The 16170-nt window shown below is 44.3% G+C and overlaps 1 protein-coding gene across 23 annotated transcripts in view; it reads left to right on the top strand.

Moving 5' to 3' along the window:
• The window catches only part of PDE4DIP (phosphodiesterase 4D interacting protein), a 236454-nt gene that overhangs the window by 64600 nt on the left and 155684 nt on the right, over window positions 1-16170 (top strand). For all 23 annotated transcript variants that reach the window (XR_016210704.1, XR_016210705.1, XR_518132.5 and 20 more), the window contains exon 3: window positions 479-630. Coding sequence is in view for 17 of the 23 variants with exons in the window: in XM_089300082.1 (XP_089156208.1) it covers window positions 479-630 (152 nt within the window). In the remaining 6 variants the exon portion in view is untranslated. The remainder of the gene's footprint in view (window positions 1-478; window positions 631-16170) is intronic.

A 16170-nucleotide genomic window follows, 5' to 3' on the forward strand; every position in this document is an offset into this window, starting at 1 on the left:
GTGGCCTTGCTCACACTTCTGGCAGTGGGTGACTGGCCGTCAGCTGACGTAGATTTATTTCTCTGAATTTGGCTTTTCCACTCCCAGTAGAGAGACCTAGCTTCTTCACAGCCTGGTGGTCTGGGGTAGGGGTGGAAGGGGCTACAACTGTAAGAATAGAGATGCAAGGCTAGAGCTCATCTCCATGTTTGTTTGTCAAAGCAACTCATCTTGGGCAACCCAGATTCAGGGGGTGGAGAAATAACCTCTCCAGGAGGGGAATGAACACATCGCAAAGGGGCATGAACACAAACTAGTTTTGCTTGCTGGAGATCATTACTAATAGGATCTACTATGGGCTACTGTGTGTGAACTCTTCTGTAGTCTAGAATTGGTTTGTGTTTTTCAGGAACCAAATTCTGCTGGAACATGCCAGCTGAAACAGTCATGGTGTGTTTATTTCACAGATGTTTTGGATGTTTTTCTGTTTCACTGACAGCTTTTCTTGGTGATGGTAAAGACCGAGGCCCTCCAGTGCTGTCACAGACCTGGAGAAGTGGTGAGAAGATCCCCTTTGGGCAGACACATTCCTTGAGAGCATTTGAGAAACCCCCTCAGGTGCAGACCCAGGCGCTTCGAGACTTTGAGAAGGTAAGTCATATGAGGGGATAATTTTTATCCCAGTTAGAAGCAGTCCTGGGGAGTAGTGATGTCCTATAAAAATATGACCCATGAAAAAAAGGACAGCATTATAATAATTCTTGATATTTGCTAGGGCAAGGGCCCCAGTTGCTTTTATTCCTCCAGTGTCTTCCTCCAAAATACTCTGGCTCGTTGAGGGACATTGATTTCCCACATAAAATAGAACCATAAAGAAGTGCTTTCTTTCTTTCTTTTTTCTTTTTTTTGCAAATGAGAATTACCACTAATTGTAGATCAACTTTTAAAGGGATGATGATGATGTCTTTGCAATATTGAGTCTTTTAATCTATAAATAGTATGTGGAAGTGCATTTAGTTAAATGTTTCTTAATGGTTTTCAATAAAATTTAACCATTTGATTAAAAATAAGATCCATGGACTCATCTGGATTATGGGCATTGTTGTTATAATGGTAACTCTTCCAAGAACGTACGTCCCAGTAGGCATGTGTTCTGTTAGCCATGTGCTAGGGGTTGTGGTTTATGGATAATTGCTTGTACCAGTGAATTCTGTCTAAGCCTTTGTATCCCTGATTTTCTTCTCAAATTAATTCAGGAAATTTAAATGGTACCCTGAGAATGTGCAGATGCAACACAGTGACCCAGGTCTTACTGTTTTGTGTCAGCCAGCATTACAATTCTCTGTGGCCTGCTTGGGCTTCTAGAGATCTGTCTGTCATTTTCAGTATGAAGTGGCTCTGTCACAGCCATTTGCTTCTCAACAAGAATCTTGTCATGTTGCTTGAAGCTTCTGAGTCAGCTCCAGGTACTCTCTCTTGATGTTTTTGTTTAGATTTGGCCAGAGCAGTAACTGCTAATGTAATACAGATCCCAGCTCCCTGACGCCAGAAGTATGTACAATAGGTCCTGTCTACTGGGAATTTGAGGGCCTACCAAGAGGCACCCAGAATTTCTCACACTCATGTTCTAAAAAAAGAAACAGCTGTTTGGTGCCCCCTGGGGGATACCCAGGGAGCAGGCCACAAATGAGTAATGTCTAAGTAGGTGCTGAGGTAAAGTAGGATTCTTGAATTGACAGATTTAGAGATGAAACAATAAAGTTTAATTTAAAAAACAATATTGTTTTCCGATGGTCTTATCCATCTTTCCTTGTAAATACAAATGTTTCTCTAGGGTTTTGTGTATATCCTACCAGATATTTCTATGGACAGTACTGCTCCACATGCCAGCCTATTCTTGGTCTTTTTTGCTCAGAGTTGTTGTGGATATCATTTTTTTTTACACTTGAGAGTTTGCAGGTGTGCTAAGTGGATTTTGAAGAGGAAACCTCTGAACGGCTGTGTGGTGCTGGTGGTGGAAGTGGGAGTGGTGACACCCCGCCCCTCCCTCTTTCACCTTTTGAATCTACAGCCGTGCAGGAAAGGTGCTCAGAACTGCAGAGCTCCTCAAAGCTGCAGGGGACACACTCTGAAAGAGTCTCCTACACGTCCTTTTAGGTGATAGGTGATTTGAGACATAGAAGTGAGGGGTGCAGGCCGGCGCCGCAGCTCAATAGGCTAATCCTCCACCTAGCGGCGCCAGCACACCGGGTTCTAGTCCTGGTCAGGGCGCCGGATTCTGTCCCAGTTGCCCCTCTTCCAGGCCAGCTCTCTGTTGTGGCCAGGGAGTGCAGTGGAGGATGGCCCAAGTGCTTGGGCCCTGCACCCCATGGGAGACCAGGAGAAGCACCTGGCTCCTGCCATCGGATCAGCGCGGTGCGCCGGCCACAGTGCGCTGGCCGCGGCGGCCATTGGAGGGTGAACCAACGCCAAAGGAAGACCTTCCTCTCTGTCTCTCTCTCTCTCACTGTCCACTCTGCCTGTAAAAAAAAAAAAAAGAAGTGAGGGGTGCCACCTCCCTGTGTGGGATGCATGGCTGGATGCTATGGGTAGAGAGAAAATAATGGGCTGATTTGGATGGAGAGATGGGGGTGGTTACTGATTTTCACACATGAAGCCCTAAGTCCTTCTCTTTGAGTTCAGGTCTAGTATCATGGATTAATCCATCCTTTCCAATGCTGGAAGTAACTGATAGAAACCAAGCTAGGGTACAGAGAAAAGGCCAGTAAGTGAATTTTAAATCTTTTCCTCTTGTGAGTTAATAAGGCTCAACACACTCTTTGTTAGAAAAAGTCGTTGCCAGTACACCAAGCGGTGTTGGGCCCATGTGTCTGTTCATTCTTACGTCTGTTTATGCATTCTGTAGACTTTCAGTGACTGTACCTACTATGTGAAGAGCCTCCATGAGAAAGCTTGGAGATTAGTGGGTCAGGAAAATATATAGGAGAGATAGGGACCCTGCCAGTGTCCTACCCTAAAAAGGGTAAAGTACTAAATAACGTGATATTTTCTGTAATATTTAGAGAGTGCATTCCACAGCCTTGGGAAAGGGGATGGGTAGCTGTACTTGTATAGAGGAAAGGACAGGCTGAAAGTGGTGTTCCAGAGCAGAGTTAGCGCCTCCAGGGCTTCCAAGTGTCGAAGGAATACAGATCTGGGAAAAGCATCCAGGACTCCACCCTTATTTCATATATCCATGCAATAAACTATTGATGACTTCAAATAAGATACATTTCTGCCCCTTAGGTAGTTGTAGTCTATTAGGAAGTACAGACGTTGTATTAACTACAGTATATGTGACAGGTGCTTTCATGAAGATAAGAACAGTGTACTCTGAGGTTTTAAGAGAAAATGTTTCATTTTATTAAAGGATTGGGGAAGGGCCTCCTACCAGAGGATACCAGTTTGGGGGGCTGAATGTTGGGTGAGGTTTCCAAAGCTGAGTTCATTTTTGCTGGCCAGAGAAGAAAAAGGTCACATTCCATATAGAGGGGAAATTTGGGAGGAAAGAAGAGATGAACTGAGTCAAAGAGAGACTGAGCTAGAGGGCAGGAAGAAAGGAGAATTAGAATAGGAGAGAAGTTATAGTAAAGGTACCTAATCAGGCCGGCGCCGTGGCTCACTCGGTTAATCCTCCACCTGTGGCGCCAGCATCCCATATGGGCACCGGGTTCTAGTCTCGGTTGCTCCTCTTCTAGTCCAGCTCTCTGTTGTGGCCCGGGAGGGCAGAGGAGGATGGCCCAAGTGCTTGGGCCCCTGCACCCACATGGGAGACCAGGAAGAAGCACCTGGCTTCTGGCCTTGGATGGGTGCAGCGCTGGCCGTAGTGGCCATTTGGGGAGTGAACAATGGAAGGAAGACTTTTCTCTCTGTCTCTCTATCTCTCTCTCACTGTCTATAACTCTACCTGTCAAATAATAATAATAAAAAAAGGTACCTAATCAGTAAAAAATGTTCCTCAGTAATGTGATTGCTTCTAAAATGTTCACTGAGGTAGGAAATTCTAAGGGAAAATCCTCTGATTCCAGAGTAAGAGATAACAGACCAAAAATGCAAATACTGACACATTATGGATTAATGAATTCATTAAGAAGTGAAAATGACATCAACATTTATGTTGATGCAGGAAAAAGAAAAAGAGGACAAAACTTGGAAGACACAATGATTTTTCTGTTCTTTTATTCTCCACCCCCACCCCTGGGCAGGAGAAGGTGCTCAGGGAAGAGTGACACATTGACCCTCCTGGATTTAACCCTGCTAAGTGTAAATTAAATTGTTAATCCTCGACTTGTTTATTGGGTTGAGGTCAATATTGTTTCTCATGCTAAGTGTTGCTTAGCATAAATGTTTCCTTTGTGTTTTGACTGAGTGAGTGGTTTAATTGATTTTTAAGCTTTGACAGCTATAGTGTAAAGGGGCTTCCCCAGTCCTTCCTTCCCTGTCCTCCGGAGAATCCACTGATGGAGGGTTCTGTACACTTGGGCAGTGAGTTAAGTGCCTTATTTTGTCTTTGCATTACTATCCCCACTTTTCAAGGGAGAGGACTTGGGCTCACAGAACTTGTGACTTTCTCAGGGTCATGGTGTTCATGCACCACGACTGAAAACCCCCACAGGTGCTTAGATCACTCTTCACCGACCAGTGGCTATGGTGAGATAGGAGACTTCCTTCCTATGTGCTTTCCCCTGGGTCACAGTGCCCATCCACATGGATGACAGCAGCCAGCATTTGTGACCACTTTCTGTGTGCCAAGTGCTGCTCTAAGCATGTGACAGCATTATCTCATTTAATGCTTGAGACAACCCTGTGAAGAAGGCATGATTGTTATCTCAGTTTACAACCGAGGAAACAAAGGCACAAAGAATGCCAAAGGGACTTGCCTAATGTCTCCTAAATGAGCCTGAAAATGCCTACCATTTTTGTGGTAATAGTATATTTCCTAGGTTGGGGAGCTCAGCTGGTGAAAGTTTGGTTCTAATGAAGATGTTGGCTACTTTGGGAATGGAATCATTGCTTTTCCTATATAGATTGACACAGATTGGAGTTCTACCAGGCTCTGTCTTCTCTCAGTAAACTATAAATCTACTTTCATCTTTCAGTATTGTCCATCATGTGCTTTTTACTCCACTAATTCTGAACTACTTGCAATTCAAATCTGTTTCATACTTCTATGTCTTTGTTCTTGCTCTTCTTTTGCCTGGAAAACCTTTTTTTTTCCTATTCTTGACCTAGCTGAGGCATACTTATCCTTCAAATGTCAGCTCAGATGCCATTGTTTTTTTAAGGATGTGTTCTCTAACTCTCTAATCCTAGAATATGTACCCAGTCTCTCAGTCCCCTGAGGACAGAAAACACTTCTTTTTTCTTCTCTTCCAATCTCTAGAATCTAGCATAGTGCAGTACCTACTAAGCACTCTGTAAAAGTTCATCAACTAAACTAAACTTGTTAAAAAGTATTGAAGATTAGATATTTTATTGGATTTGTATTTTTTTGACCTCTACTTGGTACTCACAATAAGTGGAATGCTTTTTAAAAAAGATTTATTTATTTGAGAGGCAAAGTTACACAGCAAGAGGGAGAGATGGAGATAGAGAGATTTTCCATCCAGTGGTTTAGTCCTCAAGTAGCTGCAACAGCTGGGGCTAAAGCCAGGAGCTCTGACTTTCATCCAGGTTTCCCAGGTGGCTGGCAGAGGCACAATTACTTGAGCCATCTTCTGCTTTCCTGGGCACATTAGCAGGAAGCTGGATTGTAAATGAAGCAGTCAGGACTCAAACTGGCACCCATATAGGATGCTAGCATGGAAGGCGGCATCTTTTTTTTTTTTTTTCCTCTCTCTCTTTTTTTTAAAGATTTATTAATCTACTTGAAAGGCAGAGTTACAGAGAAAAAGAAGAAGAGAGACAGAGAGAAAGATCTTCCATCCACTGGTTAACTCCCCAATTGGCCACAGTGTCTAGAGCTAGCCAGGAGCCAGGAGCCAGGAGCTTCCTCCGGGTCTCCCATGTGGGTGCAGGAGCCCAAGGACTTGGGCCATCTTCTACTGCTTTCCCTGAACTGACAGGGAGCTGGATTGGAAGTGGAGCAGCTGGGACTTAAATTGGTGCCCACATGGGATGCCAGTGCTACAGGCTGTGACCTAACCCACCATGCCTCAGCACTGGAGAGATGATATTTTAACCTGCTGCACCAGAACTCAGGCCTCAAGTTGAATGCTTCTATGGTGGGTATTGGTGTGTTAATTGATCTGGTAGGATGGGACACAGGGGGTCAAGAAATATACATTTATTTTCCACCAAGACTGGAATGACAGAATTGTAAAGGAAGGGAAAGACAGTTATTTTGAAGTAATATTTCATGATTTATTAAAAAGATCATTGGGGCTGGTGCGTAGTAGGCTAAGCCTCTGCCAGTTTGTGTCCTGGCTGCTCCTCTTCTGCTTCAGCTCTCTGCTGATGGCCTGGGAAAGCAGTGAAAGATGGCCTAAGTACTTGGGCCCCTGCACCCATGTGGGAGACCTGGAAGAAGCTTCTGGCTCCTGGCCTCTGATCGACGCAGCGTTGCAGCCATTTGGGGAGTGAACCAGTAGATGGAAGACCCTTCTCTCTCTCTCTCTCTCTATTTCTCTCTGTCTGTCTGTCTGTAACTCTACTTCTCAAATAAATAAATAAATAAATAAATCTTTTTTTTTTTTTTAAAAAAGAACATAGTAGTAGCCAATAATAACAAATGCTATTTCTTGAGTGCTTGTTATACAGCAGGAACTTTTCTTGATATTAAACATACTTTATTTCTGCTTTCAACTCATTTTCCTTTTTTTTATATTGATTTATTTATTTGAAAGTCAGAGTTACACATAGAGAGGAGAGGCAGAGAGAGAGAGAGAGAGAGAGAGAGAGGCGTCTTCCATCCGATGGTTCACTCCCCAGTTGGCTGCAATGGCCAGAGCTGTGCTGATCCAAAGCCAGGAGCCAGGAGCTTCTTCCTGGCCTCCCACATGGGTGCAGGGGCCCAAGGACTTGGGCCATCTTCTGCTGCTTTCCCAGGCCACAGCAGAGAGCTGGATCAGAAGTGAAGCAGCCAGGTCTCAAACCGGTGCCCATATGGGGATGCCGGCGCTTCAGGCCAGGGTGTTAACCCACTGCACCACAGCACCACCCCCTCAACTCCTTTTCCTATAAGAGATATATTACCCCCATTATAGCAGTGAAGAGACCAAGGTTCAAGTCATTTACCCAAAGTTGTAGGGATGTAAAGTTACAGAACTGAGAAGCCCAATCATTGCAAGTTTCTTAGGGACAGGAGAGGACTTTTTAGAGAAGAGGCTCCATTGGTGGAAATCATGCAGTTTGGTTTTAAACAGACTCAAAGTGGCAGATGCTGCAGAAAAGCCAGAGGAGGATGGGAGTGTTCCTAAAACCAAATTGGGCCTCCACCACCCTGCCCTATTTACACATTTTCTAATAATGCCGTCTTTAACTCCAAAACGCCAGCAACACCAGCTGCCTTGTTTGCCTCAGTGTAGCCTGAGGCCAGCTTTTCCCTGGCAGGCTCCACGTAACCAAACCACAGTGAGTCAGCCTGTTGTGGGCCCGCCCGTCCTGGCAAACCTTTCCACTTGGATCTTAAAGTCTGTGGGGGAAAAGGAAGGAAGATAGAGCTAGAAATGCGGGCTCTTGCTTTTTTGCCTTGGTGGAGACTGAGTTATCACAGTCTAGGTCCCTGTGATGCGTTAGGTGAATCTGGGTCATGTCCGTGCTGTCTTTAGGTTCTGCAATTTCAGCGCTGTGCGAGTGTTTCTCTGTAATTATAGCCTTGGACAATGCTTGCTGCCAGTGAAGTCCATTTTCCTTTTATAAAAAATGGTATCTGTGCTTCCAAAACCACAGTGCCCCGAGCATACTGGTTTTATTTGCACTGGGATCTTCAGATATTCAGGAAGCCTGTAGAGGGGGGAAATTCCAAGCTTTCAGCACTCATCAGCATAGTTCTTCTCTTTCTGAAATGAGCTTTCAGAGCGCTCCCTTCCACGTCATCCGCTAGACCTTGAGCAGAGTTTTCGTTCCTAAGCAACACTGCCAAAGACATAAATCAATACAGCCATTTCCCCCCCTTTAAGAGCTACAGAGTAAAAGAGATGATTTTGAGTACTATAGAGGATACAAAGATATATCTAATTTATCATTCCCAAAGAGCATATGATCTGGTTAGAGGCAAGAGAGTTCATTTAAGTAATTTAAACAACATCTAAGAGTGGAAGAGATAGTAAAGCTTGGCATAATTGTCAAACAAATGTATGTCTTTGAAACCTAAATATTAGGACACAACTTCTTTTAATACACAAAAACTTTTTAAAGTTAGATATTAGCTCATGTTTGATTGTAAAATTAATTATAAAATTTATAAAACTTTGGGGCTAGTACTATGGTATAGTGGGTAAAACCGCTGCCTACAGTGTTGGCATCCCATATGGGCACCAGTTCAAGTCCCAGCTGCTCCACTTCTGATCCAGCTCTTCACTATGCCTGGGAAAGCAGTGGAAGATGGCCCAAGTGCTTGGACCCTTGCAGCGGCAAGGGAGACCAGAAGAAGCTCCTGGCTCCTGGCTTTGGATTGTCACAGCTCCAGCTGTTGTGGCCATCTGGGGAGTGAACCAACGGATGGAAGACCTCTCTTTCTCTCTGCCTCTCTGTAACCCTGCCTTCCAAATAAATAAATAAATCTTTTTTAAAAAACTTGTAAAAATTATCAAATATATTATCAAACATATTATAAAAATTATAAAACTTATCAAAAAGAATAAAATTGTAATTGAACTACCCTGAAGAAACTGGGGGGTATGGTTACCCACTTAGAAAAGAGAGTGATCACTTCTACAGGAAATAAACACTTGAATGAGAATAATTGTTTTGTTATTTTTTAAATCTCACTTCTATTTTTTCATTAGAATTTGTTTTCATTCTTGTTCACTGTGTGAAGAGAAGCCATATCTTTCTTCCTTTGGACCCTGCAGAATTTCCATTTTTTTTAAAAGATTTATTTATTTTATTTGAAAGTCAGAGTTACACAGAAAGAGAAGGAGAGGCAAAGAGAGGGAGGTCTTCCATCTGCTGGTTCACTCCCCAATTGGTCGCAACTGCCAGAGCTGAGTCAGTCTGAAGCCAGGAGCCAGGAACTTCTGGGTCTCCCACATGGGTGCAGGGGCCCAAGAGCTTGGGCCATCTTCTACTGCTTTCCTAGGCCACAGCAAATAGCTGGATTGGAAGTGGAGCAGCTGGGACATGGACCAGCACCCATATGGGATCCCAGCACTGCAAGTGGCAGCTCCACCTGCTATGGCACAGCACTGGCCCCCAGAATTTCCATCCTAATCATAATTTCTATTCCAGTAAGAATTTAGAAAATAAGAACAAAAGGGCAAGGTATTGTGGTTCAGTGAATTATCTACTGCTTGGTATGCCCACATCCCAGGTCGGAGTACCAGTTTGAGTCCCTGTTACTTGCATTTTTTAAAAAAAAATTTTTAAGGAATACAAATTTCATAAGCACAACTTTAGGAATATATTATTTTTCCCACAATACCCACCCTCCCACCCACAGTCCCACCCCTCCTCCTCCTCCTTCTCCCCTTCCCAGTCCCATTCTCCATTAAGATTCATTTTCAATTAACTTTGTACATGAAAGACCAACTCTATACTAAGTAAAGATTTCAACAATTTGCACACACATGCACACACAAAAAAACTGCTTGAGAACTAGTTTTGTTACTCAGCTTTCTTTCTTTTTTTATTTTTTTAATTTATTTATTTATTTTTTTGACAGGCAGAGTGGACAGTGAGAGAGAGAGAGAGACAGAGAGAAAGGTCTTCCTTTGCCGTTGGTTCACCCTTCAATGGCCGCCGCGGCCAGCACGCTGCGGCCGGCGCACCGCGCTGATCCGTTGGCAGGAGCCAGGTACTTATCCTGGTCTCCCATGGGGTGCAGGGCCCAAGTAATTGGGCCATCCTGCACTGCACTCCTGGGCCACAGCAGAGAGCTGGCCTGGAAGAGGGGTAACCGGGACAGAATCCAGCGCCCCGACCGGGACTAGAACCCGGTGTGCCAGCGCCACAAGGTGGAGGATTAGCCTAGTGAGCCTCGGCGCCGGCCACTCAGCTTTCAATACAGCTCCTTGCTAATGCCCCTGGGAGGCAGCAGTTAATGGCTCAAATAATTGAGTTCCTGCCACCCATGTGGGAGACTTAGGTGGAGTTACAGGGTCCTGGCTTTGGCCTGGCCCAGTCCTGGCTGTTGCAGGCATTTGGGGAATGAACCAGTAGATGGAAGATCTCTTTTTTATCACTCTGCCTTTCAAATAAATAATATCATTTTTAAAAAATGATGATACTGGCCAGCGCCGCGGTTCACAAGGCTAATCCTCCGCCTGTGGTGCTGGCACCCCAGATTCTGTCCTGGTTGCTCCTCTTCCAGTCCAGCTCTCTGCTGTGGCCCAGGAGTGCAGTGGAGAATGGTCCAAGTGCTTGGGCCCTGCACCCGCATGGGAAACCAGGAGGAAGCACCTGGCTCCTGGCTTTGGATTGGCGCAGCTCGCCAGCTGTAGCGGCCATTTGCGGGGGCAAACCGACGGAAAGGAAGACCTTTCTCTCTGTCTCTCTCTCACTGTCTAACTCTGCCTGTCAAAAAAAAAAAAAAAAAAAAAGAAAGAAAGAAAGAAAGAAAGAAGCCACCATTTACATTTGTTAATGGTTAAGATGCTGGTTAAGGGCAACTAACAGAATGGGAAAAAATATTTGCAAACTATGCTACAGATAAAGGATTAATAACCAGAATCTACAAAGAGATCAAGAAACTCGGCCGGCGCCGCGGCTCACTAGGCTAATCCTCCACCTAGCGGCGCCGGCACACCGGGTTCTAGTCCCGGTTGGGGCGCCGGATTCTGTCCCGGTTGCCCCTCTTCCAGGCCAGCTCTCTGCTGTGGCCCGGGAGTGCAGTGGAGGATGGCCCAGGTGCTTGGGCCCTGCACCCCATGGGAGACCAGGAAAAGCACCTGGCTCCTGGCTCCTGCCATCGGATCAGCGTGGTGTGCTGGCTGCAGCGCGCCGGCCGCGGCGGCCATTGGAGGGTGAACCAACGGCAAAGGAAGACCTTTCTCTCTGTCTCTCTCTCTCACTGTCCACTCTGCCTGTCAAAAAAAAAAAAAAAAAACAAACTCCACAACAACAAAACAAACAACCCACTTAAGAGATGGGCTAAGGACCTCAATCGACATTTTTCAAAAGAGGAAATCCAAATGGGCAACAGGCACATGAAAAAATGTTCAAGATCACTAGCAGTCAGGGAAATGCAAATCAAAACCACAATGAGGTTCCACCTCACCCTGGTGAGAATGGCTTACATTCAGAAATCTACCAACAACAGATGCTGGCGAGGATGTGGGGAAAAGGGACACTAACCCACTGTTGGTGGGAATGCAAACTGGTAAAGCCACTATGGAAGTCAGTCTGGAGATTCCTCAAAAACCTGAATATAGCCCTACCATTCAACCCAGCCATCCCACTCCTTGGAATTTACCCAAAGGAAATTAAATTGGCAAACAAACAAGCTGTCTGCACATTAATGATTATTGCAGCTCAATTCACAATAGCTAAGACCTGGAATCAACCTAAATGCCCATCAACAGTAGACTGGATAAAGAAATTATGGGATATGTACTCTATAGAATACTATACAGCAGTAAAAAACAATGAAATCCGGTCACTTGCAACAAAATGGAGGAATCTGGAAAACATTATGCTGAGTGAAATAAGCCAGTCCCTAAAGGGACAAATATCATATGTTCTCCCTGATCAGTGACAACTAACCGAGCACCAAAAAGGAAACCTGTTAAAGTAAAATGAATACTATGAGAAACAGTGACTTTATCAGCCCTTGCCCTGACTGTTGATGAACAACTTAATACATTATCCCTCTTAGTATTTTTTATGTTTGTTCTACTTAATCCTTTTGGTTGAATTCTGCAATTAATACACAGTCATTCTTAAGTGTTGAAACTTAACTGAAAAGTGATCCCTGTTAAATATAAGAGTGGGAATAAGAGAGGGAAGAGATGTACAGTTTGGGACAGGCTCAAGCTGACTTGCCCCAAATGGTAGAGTTAGAAACATACCAGGGGATTCCAATTCAATCCCATCAGGTGGCATGTACCAATGCCATCTCACTAGTCCAAGTGATCAATTTCTGTTCACAATTGATCATAATGATAGGACTAAGAGCCAAAGGGATCACATAAACAAGACTAGTGTCTGCAAATACTAACTGATAGAATAATAAAGGGAGAGAACGATCCAACATGGGAAGCGAGATACACAGCAGACTCATAGAATGGCAGATGTCCTAAACAGCACTCTGGCCTCAGAATCAACCCTTAAGGCATGTGGATCCGGCTGAAGAGCCCATGAGAGTATTTTAGGCATGGAAAGCCAAGACACTCTGTCAAAAAAAAAAAAAAAAAAATCTCTGCGAGTGAGATCCCAGTGGAAAGAACAGGTCATCAAAGAAGGAGGCACCTTTCTCTGAAGGGAGGAGAGAACTTCCACTTTGACTACGACCTTGTCTAAATATGATCAGAGTTGGTGAACTCAAAAGGCTTCCATAGCCTTGGCAACTCCTGACAAGAGCCTAGGGTGATTACTGATGCCATAAACAAGAGTGTCAATTTGTTAAGTCAACAACAGGAGTCACTGTGCACTTACTCCTCATGTAGGATCTCTGTCTTTAATGTGCTGTACATTGTGATTTAATGCTATAACTAGTACTCAAACAGTATTTTTCACTTTGTGTTTCTATGTGGGTGCAAACTGTTGAAATCTTTACTTAATATATGCTAAACTGATCTTCTGTATATAAAGATAATTGAAAATGAATCTTGATGTGAATGGAAGGGGAGAGGGAGCGGGGAAGGGGAGGGTTGCGGGTGGGAGGGAAGTTATGGGGGGCAAGCCATTGTAATCCATAAGCTGTACTTTGGAAATTTATATTCATTAAATAAAAGTTTAAAGAAAAAAGATGATGGCTAAGCCACCAGTGTCTCACATTAGAATACCTGGATTTGATTGCTGGCTCTCGCTTCTGACTCCAGTTTCCTGCACACCCTGGGAGGCAGCAGTGACGGCTCAAGTGATTGGGATGCTGACAGCCACATGGGAGATCTGTGTTAAATTCCTGTCTCCTGGTTTTGGCCCACCCGAATCCCAGCCTTTATGGGCAATTAGGGAGTGAGCCAATGAATGGGAGCTCTCTCTGTGTGTGTCTCTCTCTCTTTCTCTCCTCCATCTCCCTCTCTCCCTCTCAAATACATACATATATAGATGCATACGTATATGTATATAAAAATGATAGCAGCAAATCCCAAAAAGGTTAGTGATTTCCATCCTTCTAGTTCTTTAGGAGTTCTAAATCTAGTCAGGGAGATAGTCAAACAGACGATCCCAATTTACTGTGGTGAGGCCCAAAATCAGGGTAGGTGCATAGTACTTTGGAAGCACTCAGGTTTTAAGGTCAGATAGGTTTTCTTTAGCAGATAGTCGGCAAATTACATGCTTAAGGGTGAATCAGGGTTGAAGTCAGAGTTGGGTGGAGAGTGAAGAGGAGTGACATTCCATGCTAAATGCAAAGTCCTGGAGGCAACAGAGAGAGCAGAGTGAGTTCAGAAACAAGAGGCAAAACTTTTTTCATGTCTGTTGATTGGCATTTGTGCTGGTTCTGTCTCCCCTGCACTTCAGGTTAAGCCTTTATTGTTGCAGCCATAGCCACTAATGGTATCACTGTGAACTCTTACCTCTCCTGCTAGAGCAGATCTTAGTTGTACCTTCAAAATTTTCTTAACTCCTAGAGTAGGGTGGGCAAAGGATAGCTGAAAATCCAGAGGAAAATGTGAGGCCATAACTTGGTACAGTATCTTCCTCATGAGTTGTAGAAACTCAGCAAATAATCTGAGTTGAACCAATTAGGCACAAGTACTAAGTTTTGCTGGCACTGATAGGATCCAACTGAATCTAGGTTGGAGCCTAGGAGCCTCGGAGCACCCATCACCAGTGCAGCTCAACTGTCACTCTGCCTTGCAGGTCATTTAACTATCTCTGGAAGGAGCGTTTCTGGCCGGACCATCTATTTTTGGTGGTCAGGGAAGTTGTTATTTGTTTTGTTTTGGTTTTATATAGTTCGCAGTGCTCTAGTGTGATGATGATGGCAGCATCTTGTTATTCCAGAATTGGGGGTGATGTGGGTGTGTATCTATGGTGGGGGAGGCAGCAGGAACATCATCTGCACCCCTCTCCTTTATTCACATGATGAAGCTGCCTAAGATAGGGTTTACTCGTCAACCTGATGCAATAGCTCTGTTGTTAGCTGTCTTGTCATCAGGCCGGTTATTTCAAGAAAAGGCTACGTAGAGGGTGGCTTTCAGTAAGTCTCTGAGTTTTACGGGAAGAAATCGAATTGCATTATTGTTTTAGCACCTAAAAGACTCTGGGCCTTCAGAAGTTACTTTGAAATTTTAAAAACAGCATTTCAGAAGAGATATTTGCTGTAGAAGCCAAAAGGAAAAAAGGAAAGACATTTCTTTATAGAATTCAGTCAGCTTTTGGAGGCACTAGGTTGATGAGAAAGGGTTAGTGAGTAGAAGAACAAGGAACAAGCGTTTTCCTTGTTAGAATGTGGTGTGCAGGCCGGCGCCGCGGCTCACTAGGCTAATCCTCCGCCTTGCGGCGCCGGCACACCGGGTTCTAGTCCCGGTCGGGGCGCCGGATTCTGTCCCGGTTGCCCCTCTTCCAGGCCAGCTCTCTGCTGTGGCCCGGGAGTGCAGTGGAGGATGGCCCAGGTGCTTGGGCCCTGCACCCCATGGGAGACCAGGATAAGTACCTGGCTCTTGGCTTTGGATCAGCGCGGTGTGCCGGCCGCAGCGGCCATTGTGGGGTGAACCAATAGTAAAGGAAGACCTTTCTCTCTGTCTCTCTCTCTCACTGTCCACTCTGCCTGTCAAAAAAAAAAAAAAAAAAAAGAATGTGGTGTGCAAAATTTTTACATATTCATCAGATAGCCTAATGGATATGCTTGTTCTTGTGTCAAAATGCAGAATGAATCCTATGTATCTATCTGTTTTATCTGAGGATAGAAAAGCACACTAATCTATGAGTGGTTAGTATTGAGGACTTTTAGGATACTTCATCTAGCCTTTCTATCAGGGTCCCCTAATTAAGTAGGAGTATTATATCAAACATTTAGACATGATTGGTTCTAACCCACTTGCCTTGAATTGAAATGAATTCACTTTAATTTTAGTTGAATCTTTAAAGATATTTTTATTTGTTTGAGAGAGAGAGTTTCTATTTGCTGATTTACTCTCAAAATGCCCTCAAAGGCTAGGCTGGGCCAGGCCAAGAGCCAGGAGCCTGGAACTCCATCCAGGTCTCCTATATTGGGTAACAGAAGCCCAAACACTTGGGACATCATCCTCTGCTGCTTTCCCAGGTGCATTAGCAGGGAGCTGGATCTGAAGTGGAGCAGTCAGCACTTAAATATTAGCAGGGAATAGCTTAACCTGCTGTACAACAGCACCAGCCTCTGAAGGGTACTTTTGAAAATGTGCAGCTGGGCTGCAGTGAAGGGCAAGTGCCTTGTCAGTCACAAGTGAACCCCTGCTTTGCAAGGTTGTATAGTTGCCTGGTTAACGCCCTGAGAGTATACAACATGACGTCAAATGCTGGGTGTTGTAGCCTGTGCTCCTCTTCTTTCTAAATGAGAAAGTCAGCTAACCTCTTGATGTCTGTCTTTCCTAGGCAGTAAAAAGGGGATAATAATCTCTCACCTTTCCAATGCAAAGGTTGTGGGAAAGACATGATGAAAAACTGAATAAGGAAATGCTTTGTGCGTTACCAAATTCTGTGCAAGTGATTGTTGTTGCAAAGGCAGTATAATTGTATTTGCTTAATTCTGTAATACAAATCATCCAAAACAGCTAGGAACTAGACTTTCGTATTTGTGCATCTCAGATTTTTATCAGACAGCATAAAGACTGCCGAACACATGGATATATCATAAATAAAATATGTGTCTATGACACAAACCAACTTTACATATCCTGTCTCTGTCTT

The sequence above is a fragment of the Oryctolagus cuniculus genome, chromosome 7, assembly GCF_051225735.1.
Source record: "Oryctolagus cuniculus isolate XC-2025 breed Fujian yellow rabbit chromosome 7, ASM5122573v1, whole genome shotgun sequence".
Lineage (NCBI taxonomy): Eukaryota > Metazoa > Chordata > Mammalia > Lagomorpha > Leporidae > Oryctolagus > Oryctolagus cuniculus.